Source organism: Pan troglodytes, chromosome 19, assembly GCF_028858775.2.
Source record: "Pan troglodytes isolate AG18354 chromosome 19, NHGRI_mPanTro3-v2.0_pri, whole genome shotgun sequence".
Taxonomy (NCBI): domain Eukaryota; kingdom Metazoa; phylum Chordata; class Mammalia; order Primates; family Hominidae; genus Pan; species Pan troglodytes.
In genome coordinates this window covers 62,860,156-62,883,782 of record NC_072417.2, presented here as the reverse complement: position 1 = coordinate 62,883,782, position 23,627 = coordinate 62,860,156, and the positions used below count along the sequence as shown (strand labels likewise).

General features: G+C 46.8%; 1 protein-coding gene across 8 annotated transcripts in view; it reads left to right on the top strand.

Annotated features, from left to right (window-relative positions):
- FAM117A (family with sequence similarity 117 member A) overlaps positions 1–23,627 on the top strand; it is a 79,063-nt gene that overhangs the window by 43,583 nt on the left and 11,853 nt on the right. For 7 of the 8 annotated variants that reach the window (XM_054671117.2, XM_054671119.2, XM_063799815.1 and 4 more), the window contains 2 exons: positions 12,949–13,118; positions 23,075–23,170. Coding sequence is in view for 1 of the 8 variants with exons in the window: in XM_016932481.4 (XP_016787970.1) it covers positions 12,949–13,118; positions 23,075–23,170 (266 nt within the window). In the remaining 7 variants the exon portion in view is untranslated. The remainder of the gene's footprint in view (positions 1–12,948; positions 13,119–23,074; positions 23,171–23,627) is intronic. The other variant, XM_016932486.4, reaches the window with a different exon arrangement.

Sequence of the window (23,627 nt, the reverse complement as noted above, 5' to 3'; positions counted from 1 at the left end):
GGGGCCTGATTAGATTCAGGTTAAACATTTCTGACAAGAACATCTCATGGATAAAGCTATGTACTTCATAAAATGTCACTTTAGGAGATACATAATGCCAGAATGTCCACTGCTAGTCAGGCTCAGTTGGATCACTTGAGGTCGTATGGTAGCCCCCAGGCTATAAAAGTACATTATTCTCTTTGTAAGTGGTTTCTGGGTAATACTTTGGGATTATATAAATCTTCTGTTCCCTATGACCTTTGGCCCAGTGGTGTTGGCATCTGTTGACAACTCTTCCTGATAGAGATATTACTCTGGGAGTTGCATAAAGCCAGTTCTGAATTAACACTAATAGATGTGAGTGTTGACATGAGCAGTTCAAAAGAAGAATAACCAAAAAATTGTCTTTTGGCCTTTGAAATCACTGGAGGGAAGGCAACAAAATGGGGCCATCAAATTCTGTCAACGTTTGTAGGTTTTTAACTTGAGTATCAGTTGCTAAAACATATACCATCAGCCCTCTGTATCTGTGGGTTCTGTATCTGTGAGTTCTACCAACTGAGTATTAAAAATACTTGGAAAAAATTGTACAGACTTATTTTTTCTTGTGTGTGTGTGGTTTTTTTTTTTTTTTTTTTTTTTTTTTTTTTTTTTTTTTGAGACAGAGTCTCGCTCTGTCTCCCAGGCTGGAGTGCAGTGATGCGATCACAGCTCACTGCAGCTTTGACTTCCTTGGCTCAAGCAATCTTCACACCTCAGCCTCCAGAGTAGCTGGGCCTACAGGCATGTACCACCAAATTTTAAAATTGTTTAAATTTTTTGTAGAGATCTGGTCTCTTTATATTGCACAGGCTGGTCTCAAACTCCTGGGCTCAAGTGATCCTCCTGCCCCAGTCTCCCAAAGTGCTGGGATGACAGGTGTGAGCCACCATGCCTGGTTTCTTGTCTTGTCATTATTTCTTAAATAATACAGTACGACAACTATTTATATAGCATTTACATTATATTAGGTATTATAAGTAATCTAGAGAGAAAGTGTGGGATTGCAGGGAGGCCAGGCAAGGTGACTCACACCTATAATCCTAGCACTTTGGGAGGCCAAGGCAGGAGAATCGCTTGAGCCCAGGAGTTCAAGACCAGCCTAGGCAACATAGGGAGATCCTGTCTTTACAAAAAATTTAGAAATTAGCTAGGCAAAGTAGTTCACACCTGTTGTCCCAGCTACCCGGGAGGCTGTGGTGGGTCATGCCTGTAATCCCAGCACTTTGCAAGGCCAAGGATGGAGAATCACTTGAGCCCAGGAGTTTGAGGTTGCAATGAACTATGATCATGCCACTGTACTCCAGCCTGGGCAACAGAGCAAAAACCCGAATCAAAAGAAAAATAAATAAACAAATAATAAAGTATTCGGGAGGATGTGCATAGGTCATATGCAAATACTACACTATTTTATATGAGGGACTTGAGCATCCATAGCTTTTGGTATCTGCAGGAGGTCCTGAAACCAATCCCCCATGTACCGAGTGATGACTGTATGCTGCTGTCTGGCAGTTTGTTTTAAGTTAGGGAGAAGGCAAACTGAATGGAGCCAAAAATAAGTCATGGTTTGTTCATAAAGCAGAAATTATTTTGATTATCCGAAAGTTATCTCTAATCCTGTTCTGATTTCCTTTTCCTTCTTTCACTTGCTTTCTACCTTCCTCACTGGAAAAGGGACCCCCCCCCAACCTTTTTTTTTTAAGACAGGGTCTCACTGTCACCCAGGCTGGAGTGCAGTGGCACAATCATAGCTCACTGCAGCCTCAACCTCTCGGGCTCAAGCAATCCTCTCAACCTCAGCCTCCCAAGTAGCTGGGACTAACAGGCATGTCGTGCCACCATGCTAGCTAATAAAACATTTTTTCTTTTTTGTTTTTATTTTTTATTTTTTTATTTTTTTGAGACAGAGTCTCACTCTGTTGCCCAGGCTGGAGTGCAGTGGCGCGATCTCGGCTCACTGCAAGCTCCACCTCCCGGGTTCATGCCATTCTCCTGCCTCAGCCTCCCAAGTAGCTGGGACTACAGGCACCCGCCACCATGCCCAGCTAATTTTTTTGTATTTTAGTAGAGACGGGGTTTCACTGTGTTAGCCAGGATGGTCTTCATCTCCTGACCTTGTGATCCACCCGCCTCAGCCTCCCAAAGTGCTGGGATTACAGGCGTGAGCCACTGTGCCTGGCCTTTTTTTTCTTTTTTTTGGAGGTGGAGTCTCGCTATGTTGCCCAGGCCGGTCTCAAGCTCCTGGACTCAAGCGATTCTCCTGCCTTGGCCTCCCAAAGTGCTGGACTTACTGGTAGGAGCCACCACTCCTGGCCAATCCCTGATTTTTAAATTGTTCTCTTCCTACCTTGGCCCACCCAACATGCCCAGTGGGTATACTAGTGTTCCTGAGACCCAGGTGTGATCATCCTGGTTTCTAGCAAGGGAAAGGAATAGACCCTTCCAACCCACGGAGTAGTTCCTGAACCAAGGGTGCCAGGAGGTCATGACATAGTTGAGTCTGATAACAAAACACAGGGTAGGAAATGTACTTTCAGAAATCTTCTGTTTGGGTAATAAAAGGTCTCAGTTTTTTCTATGACCTTGGAGAAATCAGTTCACCTGTCTACATGGGGGTGTGTCATAGGCCCTGCATCACCTTGGAAGCTCAGCCCTCTCTTCCATAAGAGAATTCATGAGCTTGTGCGGGTGCACATACCCATAACAGAAATCAGAGGACAGTTTCAATCATGGTTGTCCTCTTGTAGGATTTTTTGTCTTTGAACTTCCCTAATGTTTGTTTTTCCTTCACCTTACTTAAAACACTACCTAAGAGCTGACTGGGCTTCATGATTTCTTTCCTACTTGATGGGAATCAGATTCCTGTGAGAAGTGAAGATTCAAAGGGTTTATGCCTGTCCTTTGAGTTTAAAACAGCCCTCCAGAAACCCATCACTCCCAAATAACCATGGAGTAAGGTTTTTTTTTTTTAGAGATAGGGGCTAGGCTATGTGCTATTTATGCTATTCTTGCAAAGGCCACGTAGATCCCAAAGGAAAGTATGTTCCAATCAGTAACTGCTAGTGTTTTGTTTTAAGGATGTTGAAATCCTACAGAACTCCTCTTCAGAGAATTCAGATAAAAGGTGAAAAGTTCACACCACTTCCTTTTCTTCTAACTGCAGCTTCTTAAGAATTGAACAAATGTCTAAGTAACTGCTGTCTACTCTTTTTATATACACACATAGACTTTGGGTTCACCCTTTTTCTCCTTACTGTTACAAAGAGCCAATGTATTCCTTATTTTTTTCCCACAATGACATCTCCAGAAGGGTTTCTCTTGGCCTGTCTCTCCAGCTGCCTACAGATGTGGTCTGCATCTTGGGAAGTCGCACACACAGCCAGAAATGCTTTCAGTGGCTCTCACTTAAGCTGTACACTTAAATATGGAGTCAGTAATTAATTGAGAGCCTGGCTGAGAAGTTTTTCATGTGTGTACAAATATCGTCACTCTTTTTTTCATTTGGGGTAGTCTTATTGGTAGGGATAACATGGGATATTATCATTTTTCTTCTTTCTTTCTAATGTAGTTTCTTTAGTTTCTTCTACCTGTTAAGGATAGCTATTGAAAGAAGTGTTGTTTAAAGAAGTGTTTGCAGCTCCAGATTTAATTTTTTCAGCTGGGATGGATGGGGTCTCCTTGGGCTTTCCAAGGAGGGCTTCTAACTCTTGTACAGTCATATTGGAAATTTCAGTTTCGCCACAACTTCCCCACAAAACCCACCCATCCCTAGTTAAGCAGTTAAGCAGCACTGGACCACAGGGAGCTCAGAAGACGGCCTGCCCTGTTTAATCCCAACAAATGTGCTGAAATAGAAAAATAATCCCTGTGAAGCTGCTAGGAGGAACTTCCCGTGCTTACTGCAAACCTGTTATTGGGGAAATGTTTAGAAATTCTGAATTTCTGTTTTACTTTGCTCTTCTAACTCCAGATTAACATTTCCCTCTAACAGAAATGCTGTATCACAACTAGGACAGGACAGGACAGGATCTGTTCCTCCTGTGTCTAACCACACTGCTCTGACCCTGCCTGCTTCTCCTCCTTAAGTGAAGATCACTGACTGAAAAAAAACAGGTTGTAGAAAAGCATGTATAATATGACCTCATTTTACTAAAAATACATATGCAGGCTCGTGCATGGAGAGAGATCAGGATTGGTGAGCAAAGTGGCGATCTCTGAGTGCGGGCATGCATAGTTGGTCATTTTCAGTTTTTGTTTATCTGCATTTTCTTCTAGCATGTGCATAGTTTCTGTTATAAGTTATTTTCTCTTTAAGGGGAGAGGTGAGATCAAAAAATAAAAAATAAAAACAAAAAACAGGGGAAATGAGAAGACTAGTGCTAATAATGCTTCAAGTCTTGATGCCATGAGAAAATGACTCATAACTTGTTTGTTGAACCAGCTAGTTGTTGAGTTTTTGCCATGTGTAAGATCTCGTTGGCTGCCTCTCTCATTTTCCTTCTGTAGTCCTTCTTGGGTATTTTGGGATAACTACGGTGGGTGGAGAGTAGCCTTGTCTTTATTTCACAGGCTTTTCTCTCCTATATCACCCCAAAGATAATGAAATAAGTGGAGCACGTCCCCTAGATGCCCAGAACCCACTGGTCAGGGGCTTGTTTCCCCTTGTAAAGTGCTAAGCCTCTACCCCACAGTCTATCTCTGGTCACGCTGAGAAGAGCAGCCACAATGCCTCTCAGTTCCTGCATTATCTACTGTCTTTCCTCTAATGCCATTCCTGCCCTTCTTCTAAGAGCTGTCACCCTTCTCCTTTAGGTACCTGTTGGGGAGATATGCTGGTGTGGCCAGGCCTGAGCTGATTTTCAGCAAGGGATATTGGGAATAGCAGAGACAAATTGGTGGTCCTTCTGAAAAAGCATTTCCTAGGGGAGTATCCCCTGGGGGTCGTGCCTGGTAGCCTGGCACTTAGAGAGAATTTGCATCAGCCTTGCTCACTTCAATCTCATCAGCAGGTTCTTGTCTTACTCCTCCAGTGTTTATCACAGACAGATGGCTCGTAGTGAGTGCTCAAAATCTGCTTACCAGGCTGGGTGCAGTGGCTCACGCCTGTAATCCCAGCACTTTGGGAGGACAAGGTGGGCGGATCACAAGGTCAGAAGATCAAGACCATCCTGGCTAACACGGTGAAACCCCGTCTCTACTAAAAATACAAAAAATTAGCCGGGCGCGGTGGTGGGCGCCTGTAGTCCCAGCTACTCGGGAGGCTGAGGCAGGAGAATGGCGTGAACCCGGGAGGCGGAGCTTGCAATGAGCGCCGAGATCGCGCCACTGCACTCCAGCCTGAGGGACAGAGTGAGACTCCGTCTCAAAAAAAAAAAAAAAATCTGCTTACCAAAGGCATCAGTCTGCTGCAGTGTGCCAGGCCCATCTTTTGCTCTTGGTTCATTGTCTTATCTGCCGTTTGTGTGCCTTCTGCCATGTTGACTTTCCCCCAACAGGCAGATACTTGACCGCTGGCCCTCTCCACTCATAGCTCCCTCTCTCTAAAGCCATACTAGTGTAGCAGTTGTGAGACAGGACCAAGTGGCTCTGGAAGATAGCACCTAAGGCTTCTTATCTCCTGTGTGTGCTGTTTTGTTTTGTTTTTTCCATTTGCCGTTGCCCAAGAACCAAAGCATCCGCCACTGCTCAGCTGCATGGTGAAATGGCCTGGCCTGGTGCCAGGGTGCTTCACCAGGTGGTTGGGCTGTGGAGGCTGCTGCATGTGATGGGCTGATAATACCCCACGGTGCTGTAAACAGGACACTCCACCCTCCTGCAGCCACCCAGCCGGTGCCCCAACAGCCTGCTGCTTTGTCATGGCCTGTCATGATATGGGCTTCTCTTCTCTGATAGGGAAGCCTATTGTCGTATTTCCCTCCCCTATTTCCTAAATCTGAGAGGGGTACTTTCCAGAAATGAAACCAGTTCATCTTCCAACCACAAGCAACCGTTGTGACTTCTCAATGCTGCTTCTCCTTTAACAATAATCACACAAGTGCAGGGCAGAACCCGATGCCCAGATCTTTCCGGTATGCCCATGGAGGATAAACCCAAGAGCCTCTATCTCAACTAGGCTCACCTGGAAGATTTCTTAGGGGACGTTCTCTATTGAGGTCAATCTCACTGGGCAGCAGAACTTAAGTGTTGACCTGAAGCTGCTGATGCTCCGGTCTGCAAGCAGCTTTGTATTCTACCCTGCATCACTTATTCCTGGGTTAGACTGTCACTAGTAAAGGAAAGGGCTTTGACATTAAAAATGGGCATCTTCCCAGGGGCCCAGGAGAGTGTAGGCCTACGGATAGAGGGGCTAGGGCTTACTCTGCACGTCTTTGGGTAGTCTCCTCTTTCCGGACTCCTTCACCTACACCTTCAATCCTAAAGGACATTAATTGATTTGACATAATCTTTCTAACTAAGGCTTTAAAGTGTATTTGCAACTCTTCATTTCTTTATAACATCCCTCAGAGGTAACTTAGGCCAGAGGGAGAGCCAGCCCAGTGAGGCTGGGTGGCGTTGGCTGTAGTCAGACCTACCCTCCCCACCTCTTAGCTCCTACTAGATATCTGGGGTGGCCACGCTGCACCAGCCTGCAGCCCCTTCAAGGGTGGCACGAGACATGTCATTGTCTCATTTTGGCTTTGGTTTATGTTGCATTTGGGGGAAGTTTGACACCTTGGTTTAGCCCTTAACCAATTTTGATGTCCAAAGAAGCAGGTGCTTACCAAACCACTTGCGATGAGGTTTGTGAAATAAGTGGTAGTTTTTTTTAAGCTATTAAAATCTAATTTAAAAAAAAAGTCCCCTCCCTTATTTCCTAGGCTTAAAGGAAATATGGTATTTTCGTCTCCTCAAAAGAGCTGGGACATGCCAAGAATTTGGAGAGTTGGGAGGGTAGTGGAGCCTTGCTAAGGGTTCTGAGACAGAAGGTAATTCTGTCATCTCATGGCCAGCGAGGCGCTGTGCCAGCACCCTGCGCCAGGATGTGGCCTCTGTGGAAATAAGGCTGAGGCCCAGCTGTCTCTTCATTTAAGGAAAAGAAACTGAGGCAAGTCCTCCTGTTTGATTTAGATGTAGTAAGATCCTTGCATATCTGCCAGGGGAGAGGGAGTCAGGGGCTGCAGATTCTGGATTGGGGGTTCCTTGGTTTCTCCTCAATCCTTTCCCCTCCCTCCTTTTTTCCCCTTTTTATTTCTTTTCTGCTATTTGTGTGACATTTTTTTGTATATGGAGGAACAAGTCAGGACCCACCGAGTCCTGAGTCTTAATGGATAACTGGTCAGAGGGAGCCAGAAAGAATGTAGAGTTTACCAAAATGCGTTGGTTGGATTCTCACATCACATTCCAGGAATTTGGGTGCTCCCCAGCCCTGTGAGTACTGGGAGCAAAGTACCACCTATGATTATTGTCCTAGAGATTGGATTCATTGAATAGGGTAGGATATGAAGAGTGATGGAAACTAATATAAAATGGGTTAAAGTTATCCCTAGGAGATAATAGAGTCCATTACTTCAAGTTTCAAAGGCTTCCTCAAGAAACAAACAAAAGCAAAACAAAAAATAGGTCATTGGAGACAATAGGATTGGGCCTGCCATCTCCTCCGTTAGGTGCTAAAAAGAAGCTATTAATACAAAAGCAATTCATCCTCCAGGTGTCTAGGCAGGTGTCCCAGCAGCCTCAGAGGGTGTCCCTGATAGAAGAGGGATGTGAGCCTCAGTGAGTAGTTGGAAGACTGATTTAGGAGGAAGGAGGCTTGGATTTAGATCTGGGACTGCTGCTGACTTACAGAGTGAAGGAGTCTAATCAGAGACGAAGCTTCTTTGTGCCTTAGTCTTCCTTAACAGTCTTTCCCTATCCCCTTTTACAGCTGACAGGAGAGTAAAAGATTACAGCACACCAAAGTACTTTGTGGGGATGGGGCAAAACTTGAAAGCACAACGTAAACACGAGATAGCTTTAGGGTCCCAGTAAGGAAAGAATCTAAAAGAGATTTTTGCAGGGACTTCAGATGAGGGCATGGGAGAAGCAGCTCCAGGAAACCTTTCTCCTGTCACTTATCCCTCAGCCTTGGAGTCCTACTCCTTTTTCTTCGAAACAGTGATGAAGCAGCCTTTAGGATTATGAGATCCTACCCCTTATGCCAATCACTTGCTCGTCCGTGGCCCATCTGCCTCTTTGGTTATCTGTCATGTAATTTTGTAAATCCGCTTTCCAGAGTCCCTGCCTCGTCACTGGACTCTAATAGACAGTTTTGGAGGCCCGTAGGACAGCATTTTGGCCTGAGCTGGCTGCTGATGTGGTTCAGAAGCTCCCAGAAATATCTGGATTGCTATCTTTTGATTTTAAACCCAGGTTAGGAAAATGAGTCGTTGAAATGCTGGTGTAGAGATAAAGTTGTGCCTTGAACCCAGCGTGCCTGTCACCAACTTACTAGGCAACAAGGTTGCAGGAAGGGTAAGAAAGAGGTTGGGCCTTCCTGAGCCTCAGAGAGAGAAAAAAAGACAAGCAGCTATGGGATCTTTACTCCAAGTGGGTGTGTTGAACACGCATGCAAAGTCAGAACCCCTGGTAAAAGTAGAGCCAGTTGACCCTTCTTGTGAAAGTTTTTCAATTTTATTCAAATATTAGATGCCTGCCAATTGCCAGCCCTATGCTTTAGACATTGTGGGGGATACACAGAGCCTGCCCTTGGCCTCAGGCTGTTTATTATCTAGGAGTTACAAATACCCTATTCCTCAAGAGAAGGTGCTCATTACTAGAAGAGTACAAAGTACTGAGGAAACAGAAAATTCTAAGACATTGCTTCCAGGGGATTCCAGTGGATGCAGAAGGCTTGGTGGAGTGGAGGCAGTAAAGCTGGCCCTGACAGATGAACAGATTTTAACCCTGGGCCCATGCAAAATCTCAGAGGAGGGAAGGCTTGGGACATGGGTGGGAAATGGTATGCAGTATAGTTTGTCTGAGATTTAGTGACCTTAAGGAAGAGTGAGGTATAAAGGACAGGTAAGTGGGACCAGAACATGAAGGCTTTACCTCCATCTTTGAAAGAGAGCCTTTGGGCCGGGTGCAGTGGCTCACATCTGTAATCCCAGCACTTTGGGAGGCTGAGGCGGGCAGATCACGAGGTCAGGAGATCGAGACCATGGTGAAACTCTGTCTCTACTAAAAATACAAAAAAATTAGCCGGGCATGGTGGTGGGTGCCTGTAGTCCCAGTTATTTGGGAGGCTGAGGCAGGAGAATGGTGTGAACCTGGGAGGCGGAGCTTGCAGTAAGCCGAGCTTGTGCCACTGCACTCCAGCCTGGGCGACCAAGCACGACTCCGTCTCAAAAAAAAAAAAGAAAGAAAGAGAGCCTTTGAAGAGGTTTAACCTAGGAATGTTAATATCATTTAAAATGATGTGTTTTACGTCAATATATATTGATTTGGAAAGATGTTTATAAGGTAAAAACATATAACAAAACAATACGTACGGTATAATCCCATTTTAAATTGTAAAGTGTATATATACACACACACATACACACACACAGAAGAGGTAAGACCTGTAAGTTTATATTTCTCATAACATTGGCTATCTCTGGGTGTTGAGAGTTGAGGGTTTTTTTCTGTTTGTTTATATTTATATATTTCCTGACTTTTCTACAGTTCACACTTACTACTGTTGTAGTTATAAATTATTCACTTGTTTTAAATAAGCACATATACGATGGCTGAGTGAGAATGATCTAGAACTATGCCAGGGATTAGATAAAAACACAGAGTAAAAGTTGGCCATATAGTAACATTTTTGATGTCCAAATTGGAGAGGAATCCCTCAAATGTTCAAAAATATAGGAATGGGTCGGGTGTGGTGGCTCATGCCTGTAATCCCAGCACTTTGGGAGGCCAAGGCAGGAAGATCACTTGAGCCCAGGAGTTCAAGACCAGCCTGGGCAACACATTGAGGCCCTGACTCAAAAAATAAAAAGAAAAGACAAAAATATGAGAATGGCTAAGCAAACTAGTGTACATCAACCTGGAGGAATATTATACAGTCTTTTAAAATAACAAATATGTAGATTGTTAATACATGGGAAAAGGTATATGAAATAGGTGGAACCAAGCAGAACATAATATAGCATATTTCCTACTGATTACAACTATGGCAAAATGTATGTAAATGCTTCATTGAATTTGGAGAATGGAGGTAGTATTGTTAGTGTCTTTTTTTTTTTGAGACGGAGTCTTGCTCTGTTGCCCAGGCTGGAGTGCAGTGGCGTGATCTCACCTCACTGCAGCCTCCACTTCCCGGGTTCAAGCAATTCTCCTGTCTCAGCCTCCCAAGTAGCTGGGATTACAGGTGTGCACCACCACGCCCAGCTAATTTTTGCATTTTTAGTAGATGAGGTTTCACCATATTGGTCAGTTAGTGTCCTTTTTTTTATTGTAGTAAAATATATACTCACTATTTTAACCATAAAAGCTTATGTTCACTGGCATTACATACATTTACAATGTTGTGCAACCATAACCAGGGTCCATTTCCAGAACCTGAATTTCATCATCTCAAACAGAGACTGTGTATCCATTAAACAATAACTCCTACTCCCTCTCCTCCTCCTAAGCCCTTGGTAAAGTCTATTCTATTTTTTTGTCCCTATGAATTTGCCTATTCTAGATACCTCAAGAAAAACACAATATTTGTCCTTTTGTCTTGCTTACTTAACTCAGCATCACCTGTATTGGAGTGTGTGTCAGAATTGCCTTCCTTTTGAAGACTGAATAGTATTCCACAGTATGGATGTGCTGCATTTGTTTATCCATTTCTCCATTCGTGGATGCTCAGGTTGCTCCCACCTTTGGGCTATTGTGAAAAATGCTTCAAGTCCCTGCTTTCGGTTCTTTGTTGGTATATACCTAGGAGTGGAACTGCTGGGTCATATGGTAATTCTATGTTTCACTTTTTGAGGAACTGCCAACCTTTTAGTGTCTTTTTATTTTTTTTAATTTTTATTTTTATTTATTTATTTTTTGAGACGGAGTCTCACTCTTTCGCCCAGGCTGGACTGCAGTGGCGCTATCTCGGCTCACTGCAAGGTCTGCCTCCCAGGTTCACACCATTCTCCTGCCTCAGCCTCCTGAGTAGCTGGGACTACAGGCGCTCGCCACCAAGCCCGGGTAATTTTTTTTTGTTTTTAGAGACGGGATTTCACCGTGTTAGCCAGGATGGTCTCGATCTCCTGACCTCATGATCCGCCTGCCTCGGCCTCCCAAAGTGCTGGGATTACAGGTGTGAGCCACTGCGCCCGGCCCTAGTGTCTTTTTAATATAAAGTTCTTCAGGTTTATTTATACCTACAGCTCACAGTTCTTTTTGCTGTGCTAAATACACGTGAATTATTAAGGGATTACTACAGATGTGAAAGCGTTTTATTCTGTTTAAATGAAACAGCCTTTATAGATCTTTTTTTTTTTTTTTTTTTTTTTTGAGACAGAGTCTCGCTCTGTTGTCCAGGCTGGAGTGCAGTGGCGCAATCTCGGCTCACTGCAAGCACTGCCTCCTGGGTTCACACCATTCTCCTGCCTCAGCCTCCCGAGTAGCTGGGACTACAGGCGCCTGCCACCACGCCTGGCTAATTTTTTTGTATTTTTAGTAGAGACGGGGCTTCACCGTGTTAGCTAGGATGGTCTCAATCTCCTGATCTCATGATCCACCTGCCTCGACCTCCCAAAGTGCTGAGGTTACAGGCATGAGCCACCACGCCCGGCCATAGATCTTAAGATAGTAGAGTGTTTTGAATGTGGCCATGGAAAACAGGGTCAACTTAGATGATTGCAACTTCCAAATGATTCCAGTACCCTTACATTTTATCCACAGTTTCAACTTTTACCTCCTTCTAGAAAGCTTTAACCAAAGTAAAAATAAATGAATGGATTTATTTATTTAATTTATTTTTTGAGACAGAGTCTTCCTCTGTTACCCAGGCTGGAGTGCAGTGGTGCGATCTTGGCTCACTGCAGCCTCCACCTCCCAGGTTCAACCAATTCTCATGCCTCAGCCTCCTGAGTAGCTGGGATTACAGGCACCCTCCACCACGCCCGGCTAATTTTTGTATTTTTAGTAGAGACGGGGTTTCACCATGTTAGCCAGGCTGGTCTCAAACTCCTGACCTCAAGTGATCTGCCCACCTCCCAAAGTGCTGGGATTACAAGCATGAGCCACCACCACCCGGCCTATGAATGGATTTATAATGGCTTTATTTTTGTCCCATTTAGACAGAAGTCAGAGACAGAGGAGAGAACCAAAAAACTTGGATGTTTCCATAAACTAGATTCCTCAATCCTCGATAATTGAAAGTAGTTCCAGTATGTCAGCCACCGGGGTTCCCTGGGGAGCCAACCAGTCCTGAAAGAAGTATGAAGAGGAAGAGGAGGCCTTCAGTTAAGGGGATGGATTTGTGCAGTGCCTAAGCCCTGCAAAGGTGCTGCAGGGAGGAAGAAGGGCAGGAGATAAAAGATGGAAGAAAATTTGTTTTTTATCCACTTAGAGTTTTATCTTTAATGATGGGAAACAGTGCTGCTCTCAGGAAACTCAGTGTGGAGATCTAGGAGTTCACGGTTCATAGTCCATTAGGAGCAGGAAAAGGATAGAGGACATTTATAAAGTAACATCCAAGTCCAAAGTAAAATGGTATAAATTGTTTCCCATGATAAAGGCTGGCTGAGTAGGTCAGGAAAGGTCTTGTCAGACCATATGTGCTGTTTCAGGCTGCTTCAAATTCTTTTAGGACAGTGGTGGATATGAGTGAAGACGGGGCAGGCAGGCCACATCTCTTAGAAGAGGAAGGTGATTGCCACGTCTCCTTCCTCCATGCTGATGGCAAGGCGTGTGGGCTGTGTTCTCTTGCAGCCAGCGTCCCATGCTCGGTGGCCCCAGAAAAGTCAGTGTGTAGGCCTCAGCCACTTCAGGTCCGGCGTACATTCTCCCTGGACACCATCCTCAGCTCCTACCTTCTGGGCCAGTGGCCACGAGATGCTGATGGGGCCTTCACCTGCTGCACCAATGACAAGGCCACCCAGGTAATGAAGCTCTCTCCTGATGGGATAAGGGATAAGGATGGGGCGGGAGAGCTGGTTGAGGAGGCCTTTGGTCTTCTTCAAGTCATTGCGATGATTTGTCTTGGGTTTTGGTCGTACATATTATCCATGTAATGTTTTATCTTCTTAAGACAGAGTTTCCTTTTGTCACCCAGGCTGGAGTGCAGTGGTGCGATCTTGGCTCACTGCAACCTCTGCCTCCCGGGTTCAAGTGATTCTCGTGCCTCATCCTCCCAAGTGGCTGGGATTACAGGTGCCTGCCACCACGCCCTGCTAATTTACCACCGTTTTTCTTTGTAAACTTATATGGAAATGAGTTTGCATTCCACCTGCCTGGTGGAAGAGAGAAGTCAATCTGGGTTTTTCAGTTTAGCTTTGAGTATTTGTGTCGGGGTAATCAACAGCTGACTTTAGAGTTTATTCTAGCTTTTTAAAAAATGAGATTTAGGCCGGGCGCAGTGGCTCACGCCTATAATCTCAGCACTTTTGGAGGCCTAGGCAGGCGGATCACCTGAGGTCAAGAGTTTGAAACCAGCCTGGCTAACATGGTGAAACCCCGTCTCTACTAAAAATAAAAAAATTAGCTGGGCGTGGTGGTGGGTGCCTGCAGTCCCAGCTACTCGGGAGGCTGAGGCGGGAGAAACGCTTGAACCTTGGAGGGAGAGGTTGCAGTGAGCTGAGATCACGCCATTGCATTCCATCCTGGGTGACAGAGCAAGACTCCATCTCAAAAAAATAAAAAAAATAAAAAATGAGATTTACCTTGCTAAAATTAAACCAAGGCCAACATTCTATTGAGTTTGTATTTCCCAAAGAAGTGGCCAAAAACTACGCTGAGCCAGAATAGATCCCATTGGAGCCATAGGAATGGGAAGTTCTCAGATAATGGAGAATTCTTCCTTGCCAGCAGCCCCGACTGGGATTTCAGTGTACCCATTCAAGGACTGGGGAGCCAGCTTCCTCTCCTTCAGTATTTTCATTAAGACAGTCTTTTCATTAAGAATCCCAAGCTTGGAAAGAATCTCTGCAGATCATCCAGTTCATTTACCAATTTTTGGATAAGCTAGCATCGGCCTGAGCACGAACGTATCTCATATGTGAAATTATACAGACATTTCTTAATCTGATTCAGGACTTCATTCTTAGCAGCTAAGTTGTTAAGAGTCAAATCTCCCTTTTGATGCAGTTTAAACGCACTCTTGTTCATCTTCAGAGCAAATGAGTTATTTCGAGATAGGCAGAAACAGGGTGGCTAGGACATGAGGGTCCGAGTCAGCCCTTCACCCTGGGGGACATTGGGCAAGTCAGCTCTTCCTTTGCAAACTGGGTGGAGAGTGCGTGGTCTGCCTCTGTGTAGGTGGCATGATGGCCAAATGACACGTGAAAGTGCTTGGTACCTCTTTTGACCACATCATGTCAGTTTCTTTCCTTTATTTATTTTGTTAATGCGATCCATTTTCAAATGTTGTTAGTGAATGTTTGAATGCCCAGTACTGTTCTTGGCATGTTGGAATGAAGAATAAGGAAATGAGGACAAGATTTGGCCTCCATGAGTCTGGATTCCAGTTCTATGAGGGCCAGTAAACAGACAGCCAAGGGATGAGATGGAGCCAAATATCTGGCAAAGTTTAAAGAAGGGGAATTCTCATGGGAATACCCCACCTTGAATCAACAAGAATTTGCTGCAGTTAAAATCATGGCCCTCTTTGGATCTACAAATAGACTGTGAAAGGAGAATACCCTCCAGGAAGGAGAGAGAGTAGGCTTCCTTCCTGGGAGCCCTGGGCACTGCCATTCCCTTTATCCTTTGGAAAAGGCAAGTAGGATAAATTATGCTTCCTCCTCACAGGCCTGGGAGCACACATAACTTTGTCTTTTGATAGGAGTGCTTAGTTCAAATATGTTTGTAGTCAAGGAGGGCTTCCTGGAGGAACAGGACTTGAGATTCCTTTGAGTGTGTAAGCTCATTATTGCATCCCTGTTTGTCAGATGGCAGGCTTCTGTGTAGCCCACCTATTTCTGCCTCTGTCATTTCCTGCTTTCAGCCTTCTAGGAAGTCACCTTCCCACTCCTCAGATAGCTTTCTCTTTGTCAACTGAAGGCAGGGTTGGCCTCAGATGTTCCCTGGCTGAGTTTAGAGGCATGGGCCCTAGGCTGTGTGTTTTTGCTCAGGCTCCAGCTGTAGGCCAGATCTTTTATATAACAAGTCTGGGCTTCTTGCCACAGCAAGACAGAGGTCAGCGATGAGCCTCCGTGGGTCTGGCAAGGCCAAGCCATGCAGCTTTCCTCTTTCCCTGGGATGGGCTCCAGCCCTCGAGGAACTCTTAGCAACCTGTCAATATTGTGGCCGCAGTCAGGAGGTGGAGAATGCTGATCAACCTAGGCATCCAAACCAAAATATGCACTCTACCCATCTTTCATTCCTGGTCTTCTGGGAATTTGCTGCTTCTAGGTTTTGGGCTCCATTCAAATTCCTGCTTAAGCCCCCCGGCCTGGTCCAAGCTACCCTCTTCAACACTGGTATTACACTGTAGAGGTCTGAGGCTCACCTGACATATTCCTAAGTAACTGGTGTTCCTTTCCTATTGAGTACTGGGATATCACCCAGAAAGGACTGGAGAGGAAGGAGAGGTTTGACTGGGAAGACATGAAGGTGTCTGGAGAGGGGAAGAGGGAAGGGAGGGTGGCAGGATCTACCAAAGTCCTTGAAAGCTTTTAAGCTGTTAAAAATGGACTAATACGGCCAGGCATGGTGGCTCACGCCTGTAATCCCAGCACTTTGGGAGGCTGAGGTGGGCAGATCACAAGGTCAGGAGATCGAGACCATCCTGGCCAACATGGTGAAACCCCATCTCTACTAAAAATACAAAAATTAGCTGGGCATGGTGGCTCACATCTGTAGTCCCAGCTACTTGGGAGGCTGAGACAGGAGAATCGCTTGAACCCGGGAGGCAGAGGTTGCAGTAAACCAAGATCATGCCACTGCACTCCAGCCTGGCAACAGAGCGAGACTCTGTGTCAAAAAAAAAAAAAAAGACTGATGCCAGAACCTTTTCCCAATTGCCCTAAGCTGGGGGTGGGGCTGTTCCTACCGCTGCCCTTACCTTTTGCCCTTTCTCTTCTAGTCATACCAATATAGTAGTTATTTTCTGCTTCATCCTCCCTCACTGGTGGGCACTCACTACTACTGTCCTACTTGCCTAACCTCCCTCCACCAAGAGCCAGCAGCCCTGGCATTCCCAGGGCATGCCTTGCAATGAGGTCAGCAGCTGCAGTTATGGTTCAGGCTAAGCAGCTCCTTCCTCTGAATCCCTGAGAGGAGACCAGGGCCCTGCCCATTGCAAGCCAGCTTCAGATCTAGGCAGCAAGCCTGGGACACCTGCTGTCTAGATAGCCGGGCATGCTATCTTGAGGCTTCTTCACAGAGTAGAAGATGGAGCGAAAAGCTCTCAGTTCTTGAATATAGCCCAGTAGTGCCAACAATCTCATCCTAGTATCTCCTTCCTCGTTGTGTTTTAAACTCTTAGGTGGTTACAAAGGATTGTCCTCAGGCCATTTACAGTCAGACATGGAGAACTGGGTTACCCAAATATTTGGGGCAAGGAAAGAGGAAGCGTGCGGATATATGTTATTTGTGATATTGGTTGTTTTGGGAGGAGGATGTGTGAACATGGTAATTGGGGAAGAAGTGCTTTGGAGATGCTGCGTGTTTTGAGCAACGGGAGAGATGACCAGGTCAGTTGGTAAACTAGAGCTGGCCACCGATTGCTTTGTGTTGCCCACTTCTAGTAGCTGGGCCCAGGCCAGGGTGGGTGAGGGCAGTACGTGCCGGTGGCTGCAGTTACCCCTCTCCCTTCTTGCTGTGCACACCTTTGAGTCTTCGTGTACTTTTCTGGAGGGAGGAAGTGGTCTCATCACAGCTGGAATGACTGTTTGAGCAAAGTTCCCCTGTTGGTCTCATCCTGCTGACGGACAGGACTCTGGGTACCTGTCCTGCCTAGCCCAGCCCCCCATTCTACTCATCCCCAGCCCCATTCCGTCTGCATTCCCCAGGTAATATGGGGAAGCTTCTATGATAGGATATTTTTTTCTTTAGCCCCAACTTACCCTTTAGAAAAAAAAAAAAAGCTTAAGTCTTGACAAACCACACAGAGTATGAGGAAGGCCAGAGGTGAAGGTGGGCATGCTCACTGGGAAGACTTCTCTTCCTGTGTCTTTCCCCTACCTGTGTACTATCCTCCCTGTTTTCCCAAGCCAGTGCCCCAACAGTGATGACACACAATTCAGTATGACCATCATGGACCTTTTAAAAATGTTTTTCTTTGTGGGTGTGGGGGCCTGGGCACACTGCCTGTTTTCCAGATTGGCGATCAGGACCAGTTGTTCAGCATAGTTTGACAAAAGTACCGAACATTTGAAAATGGGGCCATGATGGAAAATCTGAGGGTTGCATAGTCACTGTAGGGCCAGAGATGGTGGCCTTGGCCACTTGCAGCCAGTTTTCAGTGCTGACCAGCAGACCACCCTCAGAGCCTTTTCCGGCCTTTTTGTTTGGCCGGAGACCTAAGGGACTGATTCCCTGCAGAATTTCAGTTGAACACGTGGTCCTGACGGTCCACACCAGGCCGGGCACCATGCTGCTTGACAGTCCCGTGCAGGGATAGTGGGTTACGTTCCCAGGGCCTAGCCCAGCTCCACACATGGAGCTTACTCAGGTGCCAAGGTCACTGGAGACAGTGAGGGCCAGGACTTTCCTGCCTGTGGTCATGGAGTCTAGGTAGAAACTTTTGGGCTGGAGGCTGAGAGATTCCAGTTTGGAGGGTTTTCAGCTTCATCCCGCCCCTCCTCCTCATTATATTAGATGGCTCTTTGAGAAACTGTCCTCCACCCCCACGCCCAGCTGTCCTTCCACATGTTGCTCTGGGATCTCAATCCCAGGCAAGGCTTCCTTGGTCTGGCCACGTCCAGTTTTGCATAACCTAAGTATCATCTGCACAGCTGGCCCATGCCACTCATGGTCAGAAGCTACCCTACTTGTCCCTCAGCTGCTCACCCTGGGCCAGGGTGTCAAATCTGTTCCAGTGCATGACTCCCCCTGACAAACAACTTTTTGTTCTTTTTCTTTTTGGAGAACAGAGTCTCGCCCTGTCGCCCAAGCTGGAGTGCAGTGGCTCGATTTTGGCTCACTGCAACCTCCGCCTCCCAGCTTCAAGCAATTCTCCTGCCTCAGCCTCCCAAGTAGCTGGGATTACAGGCATGTGCAACCATGCCCAGCCAATTGTTTTGTATTTTTAGTAGAGACGGAGTTTCACCATGTTGACCAGGCTGGTCTTGAACTCCTGACCTCAAGTGATCTGATCTGCCCACTTCAGCCTCCCAAAGTGCTGGGATTACAGGCATGAGTCACCGTGCCTGGAGACAAACATGACTTTTTGGTCTGCTGAGCTCCAGCTCTACCCTGCTTCCAAAGGGTCATCTAGAATGACTGAGCAGCATGGTGTGACCCCTGTTGTGGCCAGAAGGTTAGTTTTTTCTTTTTCTTTTTTCCTTTTTTTTTTTTTTGAGACAGGGTCTCACTCTGTTGCCCAGGCTGGAGTGCAGTGGTATTATCATGACTCACTGCAGCCTCGAACTCTGGGCGCAAGTGGTCCTCCTGCCTCAGCCTCCCTAGTAGCTGGGACTACAGATACGCACCACCATAACTGGCTAATTTAAAATTATTTCTTTTATAGAGATAGGGTCTCGCTAGTTGACCAGGCTGGTTTTGAACTCCTGGCCTCAAGCAATCCTCCTGCCTTGGCTTCCCAAGGTGCTGGGATTACAGGCATGAGCCACCGCACCTGGCCAGGTTAGCTTTTTGAAGGGGAGCTTTTCTTAGCTGTGACTACATGGTGAGACTCAGAAAAGGAGTCCTATCTAACCTTGGGCACTGGAAACTGGGGACACAGTCCCCACTCTGGGCACTCCCAGTTTAGGAGGGGCTATAGTCCACACCTGTGTACACTCCTGCCTTGAGAATACTCGATGTCGGGTGGGCGCAGTGGCTAATGCCTGTAATCCCAGCACTTTAGGAGGCTGAGGCAGGCAGATCACCTTAGGTCAGGAGTTCGAGACCAGCGTGACCAACATGGTGAAACCCCGTCTCTACTACAAATACAAAATTAGCCAGGTGTGGTGGCACATGCCTGTAATCCCAGCTACTTGGGAGGCTGAGGCAGGATAATCGCTTGAACCCGTGAGACGGAGGTTTCAGTGAGCCAAGATTGCGCCATTGCACTCCAGCCTGGGCAACAAGAGTGAAACTCCCATCTCAAAAAAAAAAAGAATACTCGATGTCAGCATGTCAACAACTTCAAACACAGGATAACCTACTGCATTAGGTTTCTGAGGCTGCTTTAACAAATTACCTCAAACTTAGTGGCTTAACACCACAGAAATGTATTATTTCACAGTTCTGGAGACCAGAAGTCCAAGTTCTGTTTCACTGGCCTGAGATCAAGGTGTTGGTAGGGCCATTCTCTCCCAGGAGGCTCCTGGGGAGAGTCTGTTCCTGCACTTCTAGCTTCTGGTGGCCGCTGGCACTCCTTGGCTTGCAGCCACATCACTCGAGTCTCTGCCTCTGTGGTCATATCGCTTTATCCTCTTCAGTGTGCATACATCTAATCTCCCTCTGCCTCTTTCTTATTTAAGGACATTTGTAATGGTATTTAGGGTCCACCCAGATAATCTTGGATAATCTCAAGATCCTTAATACATCTGCAAAAACGTTACTATACAAGGTAACATTTATAGGTTCCTCATCTTTGAGGAGCCGTTTTTTAACCTGTCACTGCATCTCCTGACACACGCTGCTCCAGCCACACTGGCCTCTTTATCATTCTCAAACATGCCAGGCTCATTGCCGCCACAGGGCCTTTGCACTGGCTGTTCCCTCTGTCTGGATTACTCTTACCTCAGATACGCACATGACTCACTCCCTCACTTCCTTCGTGTTTTTATTCAGATGTTACTTTTTCATTGGGGGCCTCCCTGACATTTCCAATTGTATCCCCCACCCAGCATTCCTATCCCTTTTCTTTGCTGTATTTTTCTCCTTGGCACTTATCACTGTTTAAACTGTCTCCCCAATAAGAACATAAACTCAGACGGGACAAGTATTTGTGTTGTTTTGTACATGGTTGTATGGCCAGTGCCTGAAACAGTACCGGGCACACAGTGTACATTCAGCCACTATTTGTTGATTGCACGAATGCTGTACACTCAGAGCCCATCTGCAAGGAGGAGACACAGAGCAGAAGAGCAGTCAGCCTGAGGCAGACAAGTTAGGAAAGGCTCCCTGACAAGAAGAATGGGAATATTTGGCCGGGCAGGCCGTCTTAGATCAGGAGACCAGGCTTGGAGGTTGGGGGTAAGGTAAGAAAAAGGAGAGGGAGATGGGTTTGCTTGGGAGGACAGAGAGCCAAGGATGGAGAGCCCGTGGGATGAAGGGTCAGATGGTGAATTCTATGGCCAGGGGTTGGGTGTTGACACAAAGAAATGGCCTTAGTAGTATAGTTTACACAGAGAAGGCAGTGGAAGGTTGGTGGAAGACGTTGCTGAGCGGAGAGAGGTGGGGTCACTTGGATTGAGAGAGGAGATGACCCTAGCTGCTATGATTTTCACATCCCTTTCTTTTTCTTTTCTTTTTTTCTTTTTTCTTTCTTCTTTTTTTTTTTTTTTTTTTCTTGAGACAGTCTTGCTCTGTCGCCCAGTCTTGGAGTGCAGTGGTGTAATCTCAGCTCACTGCAACCTCTACCTCTTGAGTTCAAGCAATTCTCGTGCCTCAGCTACCTGAATAGCTGGGATTACAGGCGCCCAGTTAATTTTTCTATTTTTAGTAGAGACGGGGTTTCACCATGTTTGCCAGGCTGGTCTTGAACTCTTGACCTCAAGTGATCCACCCGCCTCAGTCTCCCAAAGTGTTGGGATTACAGGCATGAGCCACCACCCCCAGCCTCACATCCTTTTTAAGTCCTGTGCTAGCCTGCATTTCTCTTTCCATCCTCTCGCATATCCCAGAAGAAAGAGGTACTTGAAGAGTTTCCAAGAGATATTAGTAGTACCCGTGGCGGCCTGAATGTGGCTGTTTTTTCCTCTCTGTTACCACCCACCTGTGAGTACAGTATCTTCCCTGAGGAAGGGAAATGGGCAGAACGGTCCCTTTAGCTTTTGTCATCCCTCTATAGCCTCTGCCACCTTCCAGGGACAACAGGTTTGCGTGGGGGGTGCGGGGCCCAGCTTCGATTAGCAGAGGTAGTCATCTTTAGAGTTGGTCCTGGAGCCTTGAGGAGAGGATCCTTTGTGTGTCTGCTGGGTCGAGGTGGCTGGGAGAGATGGGCTTCCTCCTCACTTTTCAGTGCATGCACCAGCCTTTTCTGAGGCTTTGTCTGGTAGAACTCTGGTTTAGAGAGACACGGGCATTTGGAAGTAGCTTTCCATATACTGACAGAGCCAGTATATGGCTTTAGGGTTTGTGCTGAAGATTTGGGCCGTCTGCCCTTTTCCTAAAGGAGGGAATTGTGGGGAAATGGATCTCTGGATGCTTTATTTAGCATTTGTAGATTCCTCTGTTACCTACTTACTCGTGATGCTCATCAGAACAAGAAAGTTAGGGTAGTTGTCTCACCCTGGCTATGTTGCATGGCCCAGTAAAGGTGCTGATCCATGAGCAGCTGGGAGAAGGAAGAGCCAGGGAGCCCCAATCCCCAGTGGCCCCTCTCCACTACAGCTGTCACATACGGCCGTCTGCTCTCACAAGCTTGCTCAGACTCCCCCGCCGAGCTCCTCTTAGCAGCTGTTGGGTGGCAAGTAGTTGGGTTTTTTTCCCCGTCCTCCCCCTTTTCTGTTTGCAACAACCTCTCGGGGGAGGTCAGCAGATCTCTTGGAGGAGACAGTTCCCAGGCCCTCATGTTTTTGGCAGCCTGTGCTTGTGCACAGAAGTTAGAGAGAAACTGGTTCCACTGGAGCGTTCCCCCTTGGGCCCCTCCCTTGGAATGGAAGTAGGGATACTGGTGGTGGGGAGGGATCTGGGCCTCTTTGGCTTCATGCTTAGAGCCAACAGCTTCCTCCCTTGGGTCGGGGCTCAGGAAGTAGTCCTGCAGCTCTCCCTGCCTCCATCTTAGACACTCTGTCTTCGGTGCAGCAAGGGAGAGAAGATGCAGACTGAGGGCCCTGTTTTTATGAGGGCTGGGCAGGCCCGGGAGGAAAAGGAGTGATAAGGCCAAGAGGGATCAGGAATCAGGGCTGGATTCAGAACTGTGGCTCTCTCCTTTCTGAAAATGTCTCCTTCCTGCTTATTTGCAGTGGGGGCAGGGGTTGGGGGAGTAACACTTATTCCATGGGCAGGGAAAAATGAAGTACTGCACCATACAGGAGTCCCCTGCTTTGGTCAGGGGACCTATGTTGACCTTTTTTCCTGTTTTGCCAGTTAATAATCCCTTAATGCACTCCTATATATTAACTTGTTTTTATTAGGCTCCCAGGATCCTGGGCCTGTGCTACACATGTAGAGGGCGAGAGAATAAAGAGTGCCAGTGATTCCCAGAGCCTGAGCCTATATTCTCTTGGAGCTGGTTGGGATAGGAGTGGCAATACTTGTCCTCACCACTGAGGATCAGCTGGAATAACTGGGATATCATACATGTATAGCACTCAGAAAAGAGTAAAGAGGAGGTTGGCCCTGTTGGGTCATCAGGGAATGTTTGCTGGAGGACATGAACTGGGAAGGAGGGAGTGCAGGTGGAGAAGCCTGAAGAAGAACACCGACTGGGAGTGTTCAGAGGTTGATGAGCAGAGAGAAGGGCTCAAAGGGCCATCACCTCTACCCAGAAAACTGTGTGCCTGTTCCCCAGTGCCTGCCAAAGAAGCTGCTGTGTCTCACTGTGTTTCTCTCCCTGCAGACGCCCCTGTCCTGGCAAGAGCTAGAAGGTGAGCGTGCCAGTTCCTGTGCACACAAGCGCTCAGCATCCTGGGGCAGCACAGACCACCGAAAAGAGGTAGCTACCCACTTTGACTCCCTGCCTAGGGTAGCGGCTTCTTCTCAATCCCCTAGTACCATGCAATGCATCTCCTCCATGGTGGCGTCACACTGCTCACCTCTCCTATCTTGACCTGGCCTTTTCCTGATGAGATGGCTCCTTCCTAGCTGACTCCCACTCTCCAAGTGGCCAGGTCTTAGGAGCCCAGACCCTCCTGCTAGGCAGGGGCTTGGCCAGAGGCTGCTAGTGCCTTTCAGCAGCAAGCACAGGGCTGGAGCCACCATTGTTCTTTGGGATTGGATCCAGATAAGCAGCTCAGAGACTGGAGGAAGACAGGGAGGGAGTTCCTGGGAATTAGGAGCTCCCAGCCTCATTTACTTCTTAACTACTCATCTAGTTTTTTGTTTGTTTGTTTGTTTTTGGAAACAGAGTCTCTACTGGCCAGGCTGGAGTACAGTGGCACGATCTCGGCTCA